The following is a 17,185-nucleotide window of genomic DNA, read 5'->3' as shown; positions in this document are numbered from 1 at the left end:
AGACCCTGCATTGCAACAAAACTCAAAGGATGAAAAGTTACAAAAGAAGGATGGAAATGTTACTGACGAAAAAGCATATATGTTATGCTTCTTGGTTTGCAAATATTCCTTTAGCTTGTTTGCAAAACCTTCGGGATGATTAAATACATAAGATATATGACTGGAAATTGCTTGGGAATCAGTTGTATTGAAATGAAAAAATATTTCGTCTAAAGGTTGACCTATAGCCTGTAATATTTCATTTCTTCGAAATGTGCAAAACCTCTGTGCTTTCCTGGAACATGCGAATGGAAGAACAGTGGCTATTCTCGAAAGGTATAGAATTTGAACTTGACATTCATGGATTTGTTTTTCTACGTTTGGAAGAATACTAGATGAATTTAAAATGGAATGAATTTTTAATTCATTATATATTTTTCTCATCTTTTCAATCGCTTCATCGATTGAAAGACTCATTGCTTCTGACTTCTGTTAAATATCGGCACTTTTTTCAAGATATTTAAATATATTTCATGACCGTGTGCCTCTGAAAATTGCATTCAAAATTGGATGGCATGACGGTTAACATTAAAAAAAAAGGAAATGAAAATGAATGGAAGCTTCTTGGATAAAACATCTTCATTTAAATGTTTGAAATGATAAGGCAAACTTTTCAAAAACATTTAATTTTTAGGAGGAAACCATCTTTAAAATATTTTTTAGATTTCTTATGTTTTAATGATGTATAATAAAAATATTAGTTAAAGTTTTTGATAAAGTTTCATGTTTTTTTTCTAAGGAAAAATAATAACTATTCTTGATTATAAAAACTTTTTTATTGATTAAATAAATATTGTTTCAATAGAAAAACGAAAAAAAAAATCACAAAATTAAATATAAAAACAAATGATGATTTTCTGTATTGCATTGTAAATGTGTACGATATATTCAATTAAAAAAATCTTATCATCATATTTAATGATGTTTACCATAACATTAATATCTAAATGGATATTTGTAATAATATCTCTAACATTAATTTCAATTGTATCATGGGGTATAGCTGCACACTCCAATTTTATTTATGACTATATATATCTTTATTCTTCTTCAAGAACTGCTTTCTTAACATATTTTGGAATATTTTCTTTATTATTTTTTGTATTACCTCAAGGTATATTCATTGATAAATTTGGTTCAACAACAACAATTTTTATTTCAATTTTTTTAATAATTATTCCAAGCATATTTATTTATTTCATAAGAACGTCCATAATAATGTTGATTATATCATCACTTACAATGGCTTTTGGTTGTTCAGCTATTCTAACTGCGTGTAATAAAATAATTCTTTCAAAATCTCCTATGCAAATCCAAAGAACTAGTATATCTTTTATTTCTGGTTCACTTCCACTTTCATATATTATTTTTTATAATATTTATTATGCTGCTTCGAAATATGATAGTTGTGTTTATTTACAATATGGGTGTTGTAATTTTAGTCTTAAAGTTATTGGGTCAACAGTTTGCTTGGTAACCTTGATATTACCGTTTTTATCATGGCTTGCCTATAAAAATTTAGATGAATCTCATCAAACAGAATCTTCTCAATATGAATATAAATCCATTTTTTCCTTATTAAAAAAAGGAAGTTTTTATATCTTTACATTCGGAATGTTTATTTGTTCATCTCAAGCATTTATTTCTTATATATACCTTGATATAGTTGTGATCATGTTTTTGGGATATGGTGCAATTATAAAAATTTTTCGATGGAGTTTACATTTTTTTATAACTTCTTTTATATCTTCGCTAATATTCTCAATTTTTATCGACATCCTAAAAGCTTATGGTTTCAATAGAATAAAAGTATTTTGTATTATATGGTGCATATTAGGTATATTTCCATCACTCGGGACAACTTTTTTCCGTTCTGGGATGGGGGAAAATGTGGTATATACAGAAATGATTTTAGTAAGTGTTTCATATGGTGTAGGAGCAAGTCAGCTTCCTGCAATAATTTTTGATTTTTTTGGGTGTAATTCATATGGAACTATATTTGGAATTGCACAAATTGGTACTTTGATTGGGTTCATTTTTGCTTTCTTGTATAAAATTTATGTAAACTCATTTCATGAATTTGCAATTCCAATTTTCTTCGGATTTTTATCAATATTTCAATTTATATTTTCTATTGCTTTATATAATTTAAATAAAAAACTTAGAGATAAAAAGTCAGAAACAAGTACATTGGGAACATTTGATGATTATTATATAGATACATAACTTTCAATATAAGAAGTGGATATGATTTTAGTACTACAAAACTATATAGTGAATTTGGTATCGAGCTACAATCTCGTAAAAATTAAGAATAATATTTTATCTATTAAAAATTGTCGATTTTTAACTGCATGTTGTGTTAATTATATAATTTAATGAAATTTTTGAGAAATAATATGGTAGAAAGAAAAAATTTAAAGAAATACAAAATAATGATATTTTATTATTTAAAACTAAACAATAAGATTTGTTTTTAATATCAATATTTTTATTTTTTGCGGATATTTTATTATTGGGTTTATTTACATAATCATTAATTATTTATAGTTCTTATTTAAATTCATTTATTCTTACAAAAATTAAATCAATATATACACATATCCAAACATCAATTCTATTTTATGATTATATATCGTATAATATATATTCAGAATATTATGCATCTTATTTTTATCATCCTGAAAACAGCATATCAAAAAATCACGACAAAACACAAATTTATATTGGAGTTGGTGTGACTGTTGGTATTGTTATTATTGTATGAAACTGATTTCAATGATTTTTTGAAATGAATATATAAAGAATCCTAATATCGAATCTTCATTTACAAGAATTAGGTTGTTTCCACATGATCTAAAAAGTTTTTACTTGGTAAACATCAAAATTGCTTTTATTTTTTGTTTTGATTATATACTACCATTAAAATAGATTGAAACGTGAAAGTAGAAATGAAAATGACAGTCAATAGAACATGGTCAAAAATCATTTTCTTTTGCTGTTATCTTGAGATGTTGTAAATATTTTCAAAAGTTAAAATATAAACATATTTTGTTTAAAAGTTTTCTAAACTACCAATTTTTTATGAAAAAATTCATGTTTATAGAAATTGCGAATGAAATTTCAAAAATCATTATTTTTGAAAATAACAAGTAGAATCGGCGATTTATGATTTTCTTCAATTTGTTTTCGAATGCTACTACGAGAGATTTGAAGTTTAAATCGAATTTTTCCTTCAAGAATATTTCGTATAATAATATGTAAATAAGCTGTGGATGTTTCAACAACAATTTTCAATTTTTTAAATTTCAAATCAATATTTTCTCACACCTAATGTATTCATATAATTAACAACATTCTTAACGTAATCTTTAATCTCGAAATAGAACATGAAAAAAATACATTATTGTATATTGGTGAAAAATATTTTGAGTGAGTTTTGCCGACAGAAAAATTCAATGGATTACGGTTGTGCTTGGTCTTCCTTTTCTCCAAATGGAAGAAGTCCAAGTCAAATTAGCTGTTGTCAAGGAAATTATTGGCCGTACAGGTAGCCGTGGTGGTGTTACACAAGTTAAAGTTGAGTTCCTTGATGATACCCAACGTTCACTTATTCGTAATGTCAAAGGACCAGTTAGGAAAGGCGATATTCTTTCTCTCCTTGAAACCGAACGTGAAGCTCGTCGTCTTCGCTAAATTTACATTAAATAAATGAAATTTTATTTCTTGAAATTTAATTTTATATATATTTTTCTCAAACACATTACATAGTTTTGATTACAGTATACAAGCGTGTCGCATTCGCTGTATTTATTTAGTTATTTTTTATCTCTAAAATAAATTGATATCAATTTTAAAGGTTCAAATTTGCCTGATTAACAAATGCCTTGTGAAGTCATGAATGTTTAATATGCCAGATTAGTTTAATTGGAGAATTCTCCAAGTTGAGATAGAAATGAAATTTTCTCGCAAACATGAAGAAACCGTTTAATTTTATCAATGGATGAAAAAGCAAGAAAAATTGCGTTGGATATTATGAATAGATTAATGAAGCACCCAATGACACAAATATTTAAGGAGAGGTTGCAGCTTGATGATCCATATATAAATCTCCCTATTTTACCAGATGTTATATCAAAACTTAAAAAAAATCAATACAAAACAGTTCGTGAATGGACAGACGACATCGAGGCAGTGTGGGAAAATGCTGAATATTATGAACAACAGCAATATACTGTAACAATTGCAAGTGAATGCAGACACTTATTCTCAAAATTCCGAAGGGAAATTGACGTTTTATCACTTCCTACATGGCGCAGCGAAGTATATCGTCTCCGTTCACGTGTTTATGATTTAATGGGACAACCACCAGCCAAAGTTAAACAATATGCATCTTCACTTGGAGCAGCTCATACAATGAGACAGAACATGCCAGTGTTAACAGACAAAGAAATTCAGCTATTCATTGCTGCATCAGAGATGATGACTCTTGATGATCAAACTGAAATGCTCAAAATAATTGATGAAATGCAACCAGAGATAGATCCTGGCACAACTGAAATATCACTTGACGTAACAAAAATTAATCTTCCAACAATATATGCATTGCGTGAATACATGAAAACAGCTCTTGAAAAAAGAGGAGAAAAATATCCGGAATAAATTATCTATAATTAGTATTAATTTTTTTTTAGTCAAGCCCCCATTTTTGATTAACATAACAAATGTTTTATCGTGGTCAATGTTTGGAATGATTTCATGATAGTAATCAAGGAATTCTTGCAACATTATTTCCTTATTACCATATTTATCAAACGTTTAACAAGATTGTCGAAAATAACTTCTGCATGAGAACTCCCAGCCTCTTGACGTGATTTTAGTTGTTGATCGAGATGGAGAAGTTTGAGATTTTCAACAATTTCCATTCTTATCAAGAGAGCTAAAAGCTTCCTTTACCCACCCGATTCGAGTAGCACCATTGGAACAAAATAATAAAGAAGTTCGTCAGACGAAATTTTCCATTTCTACCAACGAATCAGTATAAATGAAAGTTCGTTAATTTCAGTTATATCAAGCACCAATTCCGCTCAGTAATTTTAGTTTTTCGTTGTGAAGATCGATTGATTTATCGCCATTATTATCATCAGCAATTCTAAAAAGCCTTCCAAGCCCACGAATTCCAATAGCTCCTCTTTGGTGTCATCTTTGATGAAATCATCAATTTACAAATGCAATGACTAACCTTTGCAAACTCATTTTTTGGACGATACGGATATTTGACTACTAAAACGATTAAAACAAATACAATTTTTATTTTTTAAAATAAAATAAATTTATTTAATTGGTGAATGCCTTTGAACGGGAATCTTTGATCCTTTTGTTTGTTTTATTTGTTGCTGTTGCTGAACTACTTTTTTCTCCTTTACAGCTTTTCCTTGTGTCATTATTCTAATTTTATTTTCAGTTTCTGCCAACTTTTCTTCCAATATGTTAATTTCTTCCATTAATTTTTTTGTTGATTTATTCATCCTTGAAAGGGAAACTCTTCTTTGTGCCATTGCTGTTTCATTTTCTTCTTCGCCTTGATCCAAATTTGCTGTAATTTCAGCAATTTTCTTTTGCAAAAGTGCAATATTTTGAGGGATTTTTGGCGATGAATTTCCCGAACGTTTTCTTTCGGTTTCTATCAAAAGTTGATCCTTTAGTTCTGAATTTGATGCGGCGGTTGATTCGTTTTGTTCTTTTAGGCTGTCGACGCGCGCTAATGCGTGTTTAAGGCGTTGTTGTTGTACCATAACATCAGATTTACCTGTGCTATAACTAGTGGTTTTGGGTGAATCGGGAGATGACATTTGAACAAGACGATTTGCTGTATGTCGTGTTTGAACAGATAGTTCTTTGTTTTCTTTTTGGAGTTCATTGATTCGTTGCTTGATTTTAGCAAGTGTTTTATGTTGACGTACTAATGGATCTTTAAGAAGTTTGCTGGCTGATTGAACAATAGGAGGAAGTGATTTTTGAACTATATCATAAACGAAATTGATGTACTTAAGAAGTGATTGAACATCAGATGCTTTTTTGAGATTGCTACAATCCATATCATCATTAAACTTTTTATGCTTAATCTTACCATCGCTGAAATAAATATTTGAATCTTTTAAGTTTTCAATTTCAGCAGAAATTGAAAATGGAAGAGAGGACCTATTTCTTGAAATTAACATCTGACAATCATTTAAAATGTGAAATAACACTGAGTATAGTTGATTTGTTTCTGTCTTTGGCTGATTTGTTAAGTTCAGAGGGGGCCCTATAATTTTTTTCTTTGGTATTGTTTTGTCATAAGCATTATCTTCTAAGTCATTCTCTTCTAAGCTACCAAATTGGAAGCTATCTGAATAAGAGTCATCAATAAAATCATCTTCAAATTCAATTTCTGATTCTGATTCATTTTCATATTGATCCATGTGATTATCGAAAAGTGCTGATAATTTAACGTTTTTTTCTAAATTCGATTACTTTATTTTTTGGGGAATGAAAACTGATAAACTTTGTCCGAACATTTATACAGGCCACCCCATATCGCGGTTTTGCCATTTTTTTATGCTTCTATCAGCAGGTGCAAATTCTTCTTATAGGCTCGGGAGAAATGATAATTCTAAAAAACCATTACCACCCGTAGATATGAATTTTAATGACATTAAATGTCTAGCTGTTGGATGGAGGCATAATGTCGTAATATATAATAATGGAACAGCCATTGGATGGGGTGACAACAGTGATTTTCAATTCGGCTTATCAAAAAGGAAAGATGATATTCATCCAACTATAATTGATAACTTTGCAGATATACCACTTTCTTGGGCACATTGTGGGGACAAGTGCACCACTTTTTTAGCTCAAAATGGAGATGTTTACATTACTAATTCCCGATGTATCAATGGTAAACCACGAAAAATCATATTAGATAATCCCGGGATCTATGTTTCATCTAGTGTTTCATGTAGTTATGCCATCGACAACAAAGGCATTGTTTATAAAATCCGAGATGATGGAGAGACCACCAAATATGTATTACCGTCACCAGCCTATGACGTCGCGGGTGGCTCAGGCTTTGCACTTGCAGTCACTGTTGATGGCGTAGCATATGGAATTGGTAGTATTGTCAAAACTGATGATGAATTTACACCCATCAAAAGTTTAAACGGCGTCCATGTTCTCCGTGTCTTTGCATACAATGACCACGCAGCGATTATAACGACTGATGGGTTAACAATGACGTATGGCGCAGGTGGATCAGGTCGTACAGGTCATGGAACTATTCAGAAACTTAACGAATTCAAAGTAGTTGAAGCTTTACGTAATGTTAAGATCACAGAAATCGACATGGGGGATGCGCACACCATCTTTATATCATCTGATGGCTCAGTTTATTCATGTGGTGCTTCTGATGAAGATGGCCGCTTACTTTGTGATGAGACTAGTGACAAGTTAATACCTACGAAATCGAATCTTATTGAAGGGAAAGCAGTTTTTGTTCGCTGTGGATGTTTTCATTCCATAGTCTTAGTGAATTCTCCGCCATTATTACATCCAGGAATGTTAGCGATGGGTATAATCCAAACTACGACAAATGAACGCGAGATTACATGGGGCAACATCAAGCTTACTCGATCTCCATTATTTTCATTTGTCTCTAATCATTTACCTGGTGATTTATTATTATATGAGAAAAAAGATGAATGTATATATATCGGAAAGGACTCTTCTAAATGTATTGTTTTGTTTGAAAAAGACAAAACAATAAAACAAATACGAGAAACAAGTTTGACATTTTTGACACGGAAAAATTACATTGGAGTCAAATGCGAAAGCAAAGTTATGCCCGATGGCGGCGACGCGCTTCAAGCATTCGGATTAGATACGGGCGAAGTCGTTGTCGATAAAGCAGGTAAAGAATACGAAGTACTCGGTGTTGCTAATAATTCATTAGCTTTAAGGGATGACCCGAATCATGTTTTATCAGATGAATTAAATATATTCGAAATATTTACAAAGTATAAACTAACTAAAACAAAGAGAAACGTGAAAATGATCGAAATACAAAACGTTCTTTATCCAGCGCAACTAATCGATGCTCCTTTTTATGCCAACTTAAATATGCCTGTCGAAATAATGGCTAAATTCGGACCTCTTTTAATCGGAAAAACACTTTTTAATGGTTACCAATTCTTTAGTCAAAAAGATATATTGGAAATTATCTCAAAAAATAATGTGTATTGTTATGACACTGTTTTATATAACGATAAAAAAGGTGTCGTCCTATCGTTTGTGGGCGATTCGGCGGTTTTCTTATCGGAGGAGTTCGATAGCGAGCCCGTTTTGGCGCCGTTAAATGAGTTGACGGTTTTGACAACGGTTATGCCTGGAGTAAAGAGAACCGTTAAAGAGAAAAGTTATGATGTAAGTATCTCTTGCTCAAAGGCAGCTGATTGTTTGCCAGGCGACTTGTGCGTTTCTCAGGATGGATATGCAACCATTATCGGATTTATTGATGGCGAAGCATTTGCCGAAATTAATGGTGAAATTGTTCCATTCCAAAAAGAAAAGATGCACCTTTTAAGAAGGAGCTATGACATTAGATGTGATGGGTTGAAATTTGTAACGAGTCAACTTGAAATAATATCAAATCCATTAATTTCATCAATGAATGAAACCCCATTCTTACAAGGTGATGGAGTGTTAGTAGAAGACAAAGAAGGTGTCGTTTGTACCACAGAAGATGATTATTTGTGGATAATCACAGAAAACGACAAAGGAGAGAAAGAATTTGTCACTTTTTATGTATCGGACCCCCACCTGACAGAGTACGTTAAGTTTGTGTCAAGACCAACAAAGAACATTGAGTTTTTGATGAGCTGTCTTAAGTAAATGTTTTTCAATTTGTGGATTTATATATTTTTGAAATGAAAAAAAATTATAAAATAGTTTTTATTGAGTAAATGTTTCTTTTGCCATATTTGTTTTAAAATTTTCTTCTTTAAAACCATTTGCAAATGGATCAACTTCAATATTTGATATGGTTGATATGGTTGAGAATAACAAGTGTTATGACAATAATGATGGCAATAGATACACAACCTGAAATTATAATAGTTTAGTTGTTATTACTTTCTTGTGCTATAGATGAAGGATTAATGATATAAAAAATATTATAATATGCCAAATGGGTTCTATACAAAGCTGAATTAATCACCAAGCAGCAGCACACGCCTTTGATGGACACAAGCAACACATCCTTCAGCAAATCCCGTCACAGCCACCGCAATCTGCCTTTGGCTTGTGAACCACAAAAATGCAAACGATTCGCACTTAAATCTTAAGACATTTCACGAGTTATCAGAATCAAAAATTACTGTTTAGAATGCATTAAATGTGATATGGAATTCTGTGTTACCGCCGACAATTGTGTTGTAGTTACTCGCAGTCACTGTCGTACTTCCCGCTGCCAGCCGCGGCTTCCTTCTGAGTGCTTTCGTCACCTGACCCTCGAGTTCTGCAAACGTTTTCACCTCCGCTGTGCTGTATATCAGGCACTTGTTCGTGCGCTTGTCCTTCACCTTAATAAAAACGTCGGGGAGCGCAACATCAGCGCCGTCGCTCGCCGCCTTGGACTCGCTAACACGGCGCTCAAGATCTGCGTTCGCAAGTACCAAGTCGTACAGCTTCTTGAGGTTGCGCGAGAGTATCTTCTTCTGGAAAGCAAGCACGCGCGAGACGTCAAGATTGAGCTCCTTGATGAAAGCGTCCTCGTCGTACTCTGCTGGCTGCGCTGATGCCGCTGGCGCTGGTGCTGGAGCAGGCTTTGGCTGTGCTGCTGGCGCTGGTGTCTTTGCTTGCATTGTTGGCACTGGCTTTGGCTGTACTGCTGGCGCTGGCTTTGCAGCTGGCGCTGTTGTTTTTGCTTGCACTACTGGTGCTGGCTTTGCAGCTGGCGCTGTTGTCTTCTGTAGCTGTGCTGCTGGCACTGGCTTTGGCTGTACTGCTGGCGCTGGTGTTGGCTTTGCAGGTGGCGCTGTTGTCTTTGCTTGCACTACTGGTGCTGGTGTTGTCTTCTTTAGCTGTGGTGCCTGCGCTGGCTCTGTCTTTTGCGGTAGCTGTGTCTTTGCCAGCACAGCCTTTGGCAGTCCCTGCGTCGCTGGCGAAGCTCGTGAGAAGACAGGCTTTGGAGGTGGCGCGATTACCTTTGGCTGATTCGATGCAGGCGGAGAAGTAGTAGTAGTAGTAGTAGTAGCAGCTGCTGGCTTGAGTTGCATTGTCTGCGGCTGCTCCTTCTCCTTTTCCTTCTCTTGCTCTTGTTCACTGGGCTTCGCTTGTTGCATTGGTTCTTTTCGTGCAGGTCCGATCGAGCCCATTGTCTTTGTGTTTCGCAAGTTCTTGCCCATGGCCTTAGCGAGCGCGGGCGCGACTGGTTTGTTCGGAGCTTCTTGCGTTGACACTGTTGGCATTTCCTTTATCATTGTGGAGAGCGCTTCAGTCTTTGCCTTGCGCGACGTTGTCTTCTCAAACTCTTCGCTGATTTGAGATGTGATGATCTCTGGTGGCACGACAATGAATAATGAGCATGTGCCAATCTTTGTCTCTATGTCACGGCCGCCGTACACAAGGAAATGCGAACCTGACTCATGTGCATATCCGAAGTGGAACAACGATGATGGATCGTTACCACCTGTGATGAAATGATATACATCAATTGGTTCGGAAAACTTGGATTTCCAATAGTTACATACATTTAATGCTATTGGATGCACTGGAGTGGATGATTTGTTGGTTTGCCCGCCTAATATTATTACCCAGCCACCTACAAATATCGCTCGATGGCCATATCTTGGTGTAAGCTCAGTCTTGCTCTTGTCAACGAAGTTAACTTTTGGCGATGGAAGCCACATAAGCTTTGATAGATCAAATAATGCAATATCATTTAAAAGACCTCTTTCTTTGCCACCAAAGATAATCATTATTGAACTAAATACTGATGCAGAATGATAATATCTGCCTTTAGGTGTCTGTGGTAACGTAAGTGTAGTCCATCTTTCATTTGAAAATGTATATACAGCTACATCATTAAGTACTCCTTTTTTCTTATTACGTCCACCAAATACAAATAGTTTCCCATCATAATAAACAGCTGTATGACCTACTCTAGCTTCAGGAGGGTCTTCACAGTTTTCCTTTTCCCAACGGTTATTATTCGTTGTTGTATCGAACGACCATAAATCATTGAAATATTCACTGCCATTTGATCCACCGAACAAATAAATTTTGTTATCCACGACCGTTAACGTATGACCGAAACGTTCTCCGGGTGCCCCATTATTAATATTAGCAGAAGTACCCATTGATATCTTATAAATACTTGTAATGGAAGAAGGAGCACCGTTAACTTTACCACCATAAGAATAAGCAACTTGATTACATATCACAAAATCATTTAGATATACAGAAGGGAATGGATTCTTAATTGCATTATTTTGGAATAAGAATATTTCATTAGCATTTTTGTTTTCTAGTGTTTTAATTTGATATTGTTCAACATTACTTAAGAACACTGATTTCTCACCCATATCTGTAAATGATATTGTAATTTCTTGTTTCTTAGATGATGAAAAGAATGATTTAGAGACTGGCTTAGAGATAAATGTAATACAATCATTAGTTGGCATCCCATCCCAATATCGAAACTCTTCGATTTTCTTATCAAAGATATATGTTTCACCTTTACGTTCAATTGTTGTTAAGAAAAGAATATCATTGAACATATAAAAAATTCCGGGACCGTTAACGGGCTTGAGAACGTTAACTTTGGCTTCTCGAATATAAATTCGAGTTGGAATAATGAGATCGTATTTGTTGGTAAGGTTATTACGTATGGATACTAACTTTGCCATACTTTCGGATTTTTGGGTGGACTCATCAATTTGTTGAGTAACTTGTTGAACTTGATCTGCTGCATATTCTAGCATACGCTTGTCTGGATGACCATCTGGCGTGTGCTTGATAAGCTCACGAATGAAAAGGATGTAACGAGGCATCCTTTGAACTGGCGTGATAAGATATGAAAAAATATCACGATTGGAATTACTTGGCGTTGAAAATTGAAGCTTTTTAAGTTTCTCATTGACAGAGTTATCTTTGCATTTTTGTTGGATAATTTGAATGATATTTGCATAATTGGAAATGTAAAGATTGGAGACTTTGAAGAAAGCACTGAAGTCTAAAAATACATCAGAAAGAGTTGCAGTAATGGAATCGCCTCTTTTTTCTATTTCTGCTAGGAAATTTGCATGGCATGGAACAATGTTGGAAAAGTCACGGAAAACAAAGAGGGCTTCTTCCTCGTTTAAAATCTTCTCTGAAATTAAGTTGGGCTTCCAAAATGTAATCAGTTCATTTAATCCTTCAATGTATGTTTTTTCTGTTGAAATGACTTCTTGAACAATTTGGCTGCGCAGACCCAACTTCTTAATGGCTGAATCTGATAAAGTGCATTTAAATGCATATCTATGCTTTTTCATATCTTCAAGAATATCTTGAGCAGAACCATTGGTAATTGTTTTCCCATCACATAATAATGATTCACTTCCTTGATCATGATCATATGGGAAGTTTTGACTCATGTATTCGAGTAAATCCGAAACAGTTTTATTTGCAAAATCTTGTGGAATTATTTGGAGTTCCCAATAAGGCACTTCGCTCCCTTCTTGAACAATTGCGTCCACATAATAGAAGACTTTATCTTTTTCCGTTTTGTCTGCTATTGCAATAAAGTAATCAGGATGTTCGTACTTCTTAGGCTTCTTATCTTTCACAAGTTGTGGGAATAATTCAAGAGGTTTGGCACTCATCGGAAGACCCATTCGATACTCTGGAGTTGAAATCGACAAGATCTCTGATTCTGTTTTTTGACCCGAACTAATTAACATTTTATTTAGTTCTTCAACTGTTTTGTCTGTAATTGCATCCACGTTATAGGTAATAGTTGAAGATTTAAGTTTTGTAATGCATACACATTCTTGTTGCATAGTGGATGACTACTTTTGTTAATGTTTCCTTTGACAAACTTTTTCAATATAATTTGAAGCAAATGAAATTTTTTCTGAATTTTTAAACGGTCATTTAAACAAAACAACGAAAGCCGCCCCAAAATTTATGCATAAATTTTTGAATTGATTGCGACCAAATATCATTACAAAAAAAAAGATTGTGATAGTGGACAATTGAAACAAATGTAATCCTCTCAAAATTGAACGAAGATGTTCCAGACATGATAAGCTAACTGGATGGTGTTCCTCAATTCATCATACTGATTTGATTCAACATTTTGAAGTAATGGCTTTAAAAATATCAAATAAAAACTTCATTATATATACAAATATTTCAGGATCATCAGTCAATACATGAAATCCTAGTCAAGAAAGTGATAAAGAAGTACAACCAATGCATTTGCGGTTTAGAGCAATCAATAAGAATTCACAAATATTTACCGGTTTTTATCATTGAGTGTTAACGTAAGACAACGTTCGCGCATATAATGAAAAAAGCTAAAAAGAAAGTTGAACACTTATCGTATTTTTTAAAACAACAATTTCTGTTGAAACTGATCGTCTTAAATCGAGAGTGCATACAAAAAACCGATACGATGTGCAAAGTGTGCTATTTTATCATCTCAGGAATAGACCTTCAATGCGCGAAAATAACAAAGGGGTTACGTAGAAGGCCTTCGATCTCTTCTTTAGAACCCCTTTAAATTGTACTCACCATCCTGGAACATTTTGCACTATCGCCCTACGACGACGGCTTGTGCTGCTCAACTTGTTCTCCAATCTGACACAATGTGGCATTTTTTACAATAAACAACCTCGACTTGGCAAAAAATTATTTTATTCCAGCTAACACTTTCTTAACTTTTGCTTTCCCTACCATAACCAATTTCTACCATTTTGATAATGTTTGTTTCATTATATTAAATGAAAAATCAAATATCTATTGCCAAATTAATCATTACACATTTCAATCATAAAAATGCCCATCCTTAGTTACTTACAAACACTGGGCTAATTTCCTGATTGTTTTTTGAGATTATAAAATTCCAAAATTTTTTCATGATATTTCAATCAATATCAGAACTACAACAAAAACATGATTATGCATGATTGCTAAAGCAATGTTCCTTTTCACAATCATTTCATAGCTTCGTGTTTGGTAAAGATTTGTTCATTGATTACAAAAAGTGTCTTGATTAACGGTCTTTAACCTTAAATCATGAATTTGTTCAGGAAAATGCGTCCTTCTGTGATTGTCTCGAAAGCAATTACAGCATTAAAAGAATTTCGAACTCAGCAGCAAACAGAAGTAAGAAATACTGAGCTTTTGAAAATTATCAACAAAAATTTTTCAAGAATGACTGAAATACTCTATAAAAAGATGGAAGGTGATGAAGCCAGCGCACGCGCATTACAGCTTGTGGTTGAAATTACACACACAAAATTTATAACGTTGGGATTAAAATGTATGATATTATTACCTGTTGAAGAAAGAAAACAATTCACAATCATATTTACTGGGTCAATCACGCAACAAACAGGATCTGAATATCCTCTTGTTGACTGGATTCAAAAAAATCCGAAAACATTGCAAATTTTAATTGACTTTTATCGACATCCAGAACTTGCTGTTTGTGCAGGCGAAATGCTTCGCTTATGTGTTAAGCATAAAGTCCTTGCATCCCAACTTCTAACTAAGGAAAGCTTAGATACATTATTTTCATTTTTTTCAGTTTCACATTTTGATGTTTCAGCTGATTCATTTGCAACTTTCCGGGAACTTATATTAAAAGCGCCGCAAGCCAAAGATTTTTTACAGAACAATTCACAAAATATAATTGATCGACTTCACAACTCTCTTGATGAGACAAATTACGCAGCGTGCCGCCAAAGCCTTAAGCTCATTGGGGAGATCATTTCTGAGTATGAAAGCTTCAGAAATGCATATTTATCAAATGAGCAAAATCTCATCAAAATCATGAAACTGATGTCGTCATCATACCACAACATTTCGTTGGAAGCTTTTCATGTGTTTAAGCTATTTGTTGTATATGAACATAAACCGGAAACAGTTTTGAAGATACTTCGTGCAAATGCAGATAAGTTAATCGAATATATCCACGAATTGGTGCAGAACAATCCTGATCAGGAACTAGAGAATGAAAAAGAGCATTTGATTGTACAGATACAGACAATTAAAATGAGGTAAATTTCATTGCGAAATAATTTTATAAATAAAATCTGAAATATCAAAAGATTGAGTTAAGATAAATATTCCTAAAAAAATTTAAACATTTTTTAGTGTTTATTATGGTTCGAAGTGTTGCTATTTATTTTTTTTGAAGGAAATTTGGTTTTAATAGATACAATAAGAAAATATTTGAGCATAGTGTTATCGAAAACAGTATAATTGTCAAGACTCCAGTGTTATTAATATTTTCATTCAGTTTCCTTTTTGTTTTATCCAATTCTTTTTTTAAATGAGCCGTTTCTTCTTCTAAATGAACCAATTTTTCTTTCATGTTGTTTAATTCTTCAGTTGTTGCTCCATTTCCTCTGTATGCATTAACTTCTTTCATTGCTTGTTCGACGGCCTTTTTCATTGCTATTTTTTCATTATTTATGTCTGTTTTCACATCGTTTTGGAGTTTGGTTATTGTTTCTTTCATTGATTTCTTTTCATTATTTATGTCTGTTTTCACATCATTTTGGAGTTTGGTTATTGTTTCTTTCATTAAATTTGTTTCTTTGGTTATTTCTCTTTTCACTTTGTTAATTTCTCCTGTTGCTTTGTCCATTTCTCCTTTTGCTTGATTTATTTTTGCTGTTGCTTTATCTAACTCTGATTTCATTTCTCCTTTCGTTTGTTCTATTTCTCTCTTCACTTTATTTATTTCTCCTGTTGCTTTATCCATTTCTGCTTTCATTTGATTTATTTTTGTTGTTACTTTAACTAATTCTGATTTCATTTCTCCTGTTGCTTTATCCATTTCTCCTTTCGTTTGACCTATTTTTGCTGTTGCTTTATCTAACTCTGTTTTAATTTCTCCTTTTGTTTTAAACAATTTTACATTTGTTTGATCTATTTCCGTTTTCATTTCTTCCATTGTTTTCCCTAATTCTATTCCCATTAGTTTTACATTCTTTTTTATTTCATCTTCCGCTTTACTTATTTTTTCTTCTATTTCGATTTCTTTTCTTTTCTCTTTCTTTTCTTCATCACTTTTAATTCTTTGTGTTTCTTTTTTCAATTTTCCCAGAAGCTCCTTAGCTTCAATCAAAATACTTTTTATATCATCTGATAAATTTTCTTTTTCATCTGAAAATGGTTCTCCTCTATTACTCTTTTTATAATACCATTTCAGTAAAGGTTTATATTTTGCAGAAAATTCATTATACTTTTTGGACATTTCGGGTGTAATTTTTTCACATAATAAACATTCAATTTCATTTATATTTCCAATAAAATCATTTACATTTTGTTCTAAATATTCAAATACATTTTTCCTTTCTTCTATTCTTTGATGTATATGATCAATTTCTTTCTCTATATTCAATATGCATGAATAATAATCATTTATTTTACCCAAAATTTTAACTTTATTTTCGGATTCTTCAAATTTTTTAATATAATTTTTATTTTTTTGGATTAACATTCTTTCATAATTAGTCATAAACTTTTCATTATTTATAATATTAATTTTCTCTTGTGTTGAAAGCTTTTTTGCAATTTCTTCACAATTATTTATGCATTCATAATATTTTTCCATTTTGTCTTCCATTGAAATGAATTCATGAATTTTTGCCTTACTAAATCCATAATAAGGTGTATAATTAATTCCATTTGTTTGATTGACTTCAATCATTTGTGATATATTAAGTTTTATTTCGATTTTCTTCGAATCACCTTCTGCTTGAATGACTCCAATGCATTTTTTATTCATCATAAGTTCCACAAAAACAGATTTTCCTTCATATATAATTTCTTTCTTTGAAGGAATTTCATCTCCTTCTTTAAATAATATTTCCTCTTTACCATTATATTT

The 17,185-nt window shown here is 32.7% G+C and overlaps 6 protein-coding genes across 6 annotated transcripts; 4 read left to right on the top strand and 2 right to left on the bottom strand.

Moving 5' to 3' along the window:
- Window positions 1–3,534: 3,534 nt before the first annotated feature.
- Window positions 3,535–3,735, top strand: GO595_009999 (40S ribosomal protein S28; the record flags this gene model as incomplete). Its single annotated transcript, XM_067912630.1, has 1 exon — window positions 3,535–3,735. One exon carries the CDS (start codon window positions 3,535–3,537, stop codon window positions 3,733–3,735), a length of 201 nt encoding a protein of 66 aa, XP_067769948.1.
- A 351-nt stretch (window positions 3,736–4,086) lies between these two features.
- Window positions 4,087–4,701, top strand: GO595_009998 (Bromodomain containing protein; the record flags this gene model as incomplete). Its single annotated transcript, XM_067912629.1, has 1 exon — window positions 4,087–4,701. One exon carries the CDS (start codon window positions 4,087–4,089, stop codon window positions 4,699–4,701), a length of 615 nt encoding a protein of 204 aa, XP_067769947.1.
- Window positions 4,702–5,372: 671 nt separating this feature from the next.
- Window positions 5,373–6,503, bottom strand: GO595_009997 (uncharacterized protein; the record flags this gene model as incomplete). Its single annotated transcript, XM_067912628.1, has 1 exon — window positions 5,373–6,503. The coding sequence occupies one exon, from the start codon at window positions 6,501–6,503 to the stop codon at window positions 5,373–5,375; it is 1,131 nt and encodes a 376-aa protein (XP_067769946.1).
- A 136-nt stretch (window positions 6,504–6,639) lies between these two features.
- Window positions 6,640–8,967, top strand: GO595_009996 (uncharacterized protein; the record flags this gene model as incomplete). Its single annotated transcript, XM_067912626.1, has 1 exon — window positions 6,640–8,967. The coding sequence occupies one exon, from the start codon at window positions 6,640–6,642 to the stop codon at window positions 8,965–8,967; it is 2,328 nt and encodes a 775-aa protein (XP_067769945.1).
- A 488-nt stretch (window positions 8,968–9,455) lies between these two features.
- On the bottom strand, window positions 9,456–13,019 carry GO595_009995 (Kelch motif family protein; the record flags this gene model as incomplete). The annotated part of the gene is made up of 1 exon (XM_067912625.1): window positions 9,456–13,019. The coding sequence occupies one exon, from the start codon at window positions 13,017–13,019 to the stop codon at window positions 9,456–9,458; it is 3,564 nt and encodes a 1,187-aa protein (XP_067769944.1).
- A 1,501-nt stretch (window positions 13,020–14,520) lies between these two features.
- Window positions 14,521–15,348, top strand: GO595_009994 (calcium-binding protein 39-like; the record flags this gene model as incomplete). Its single annotated transcript, XM_067912624.1, has 1 exon — window positions 14,521–15,348. The coding sequence occupies one exon, from the start codon at window positions 14,521–14,523 to the stop codon at window positions 15,346–15,348; it is 828 nt and encodes a 275-aa protein (XP_067769943.1).
- Window positions 15,349–17,185: the final 1,837 nt, after the last annotated feature.

The sequence above is a fragment of the Histomonas meleagridis genome, assembly GCF_020186115.1.
Source record: "Histomonas meleagridis strain 2922-C6/04-10x chromosome Unknown scaffold_143, whole genome shotgun sequence".
Classification (NCBI taxonomy): Eukaryota; Parabasalia; order Tritrichomonadida; family Dientamoebidae; genus Histomonas; species Histomonas meleagridis.
The sequence above is the reverse complement of the archived record's forward strand: the minus strand, read 5'-3'. Positions and strand labels throughout refer to the sequence as shown.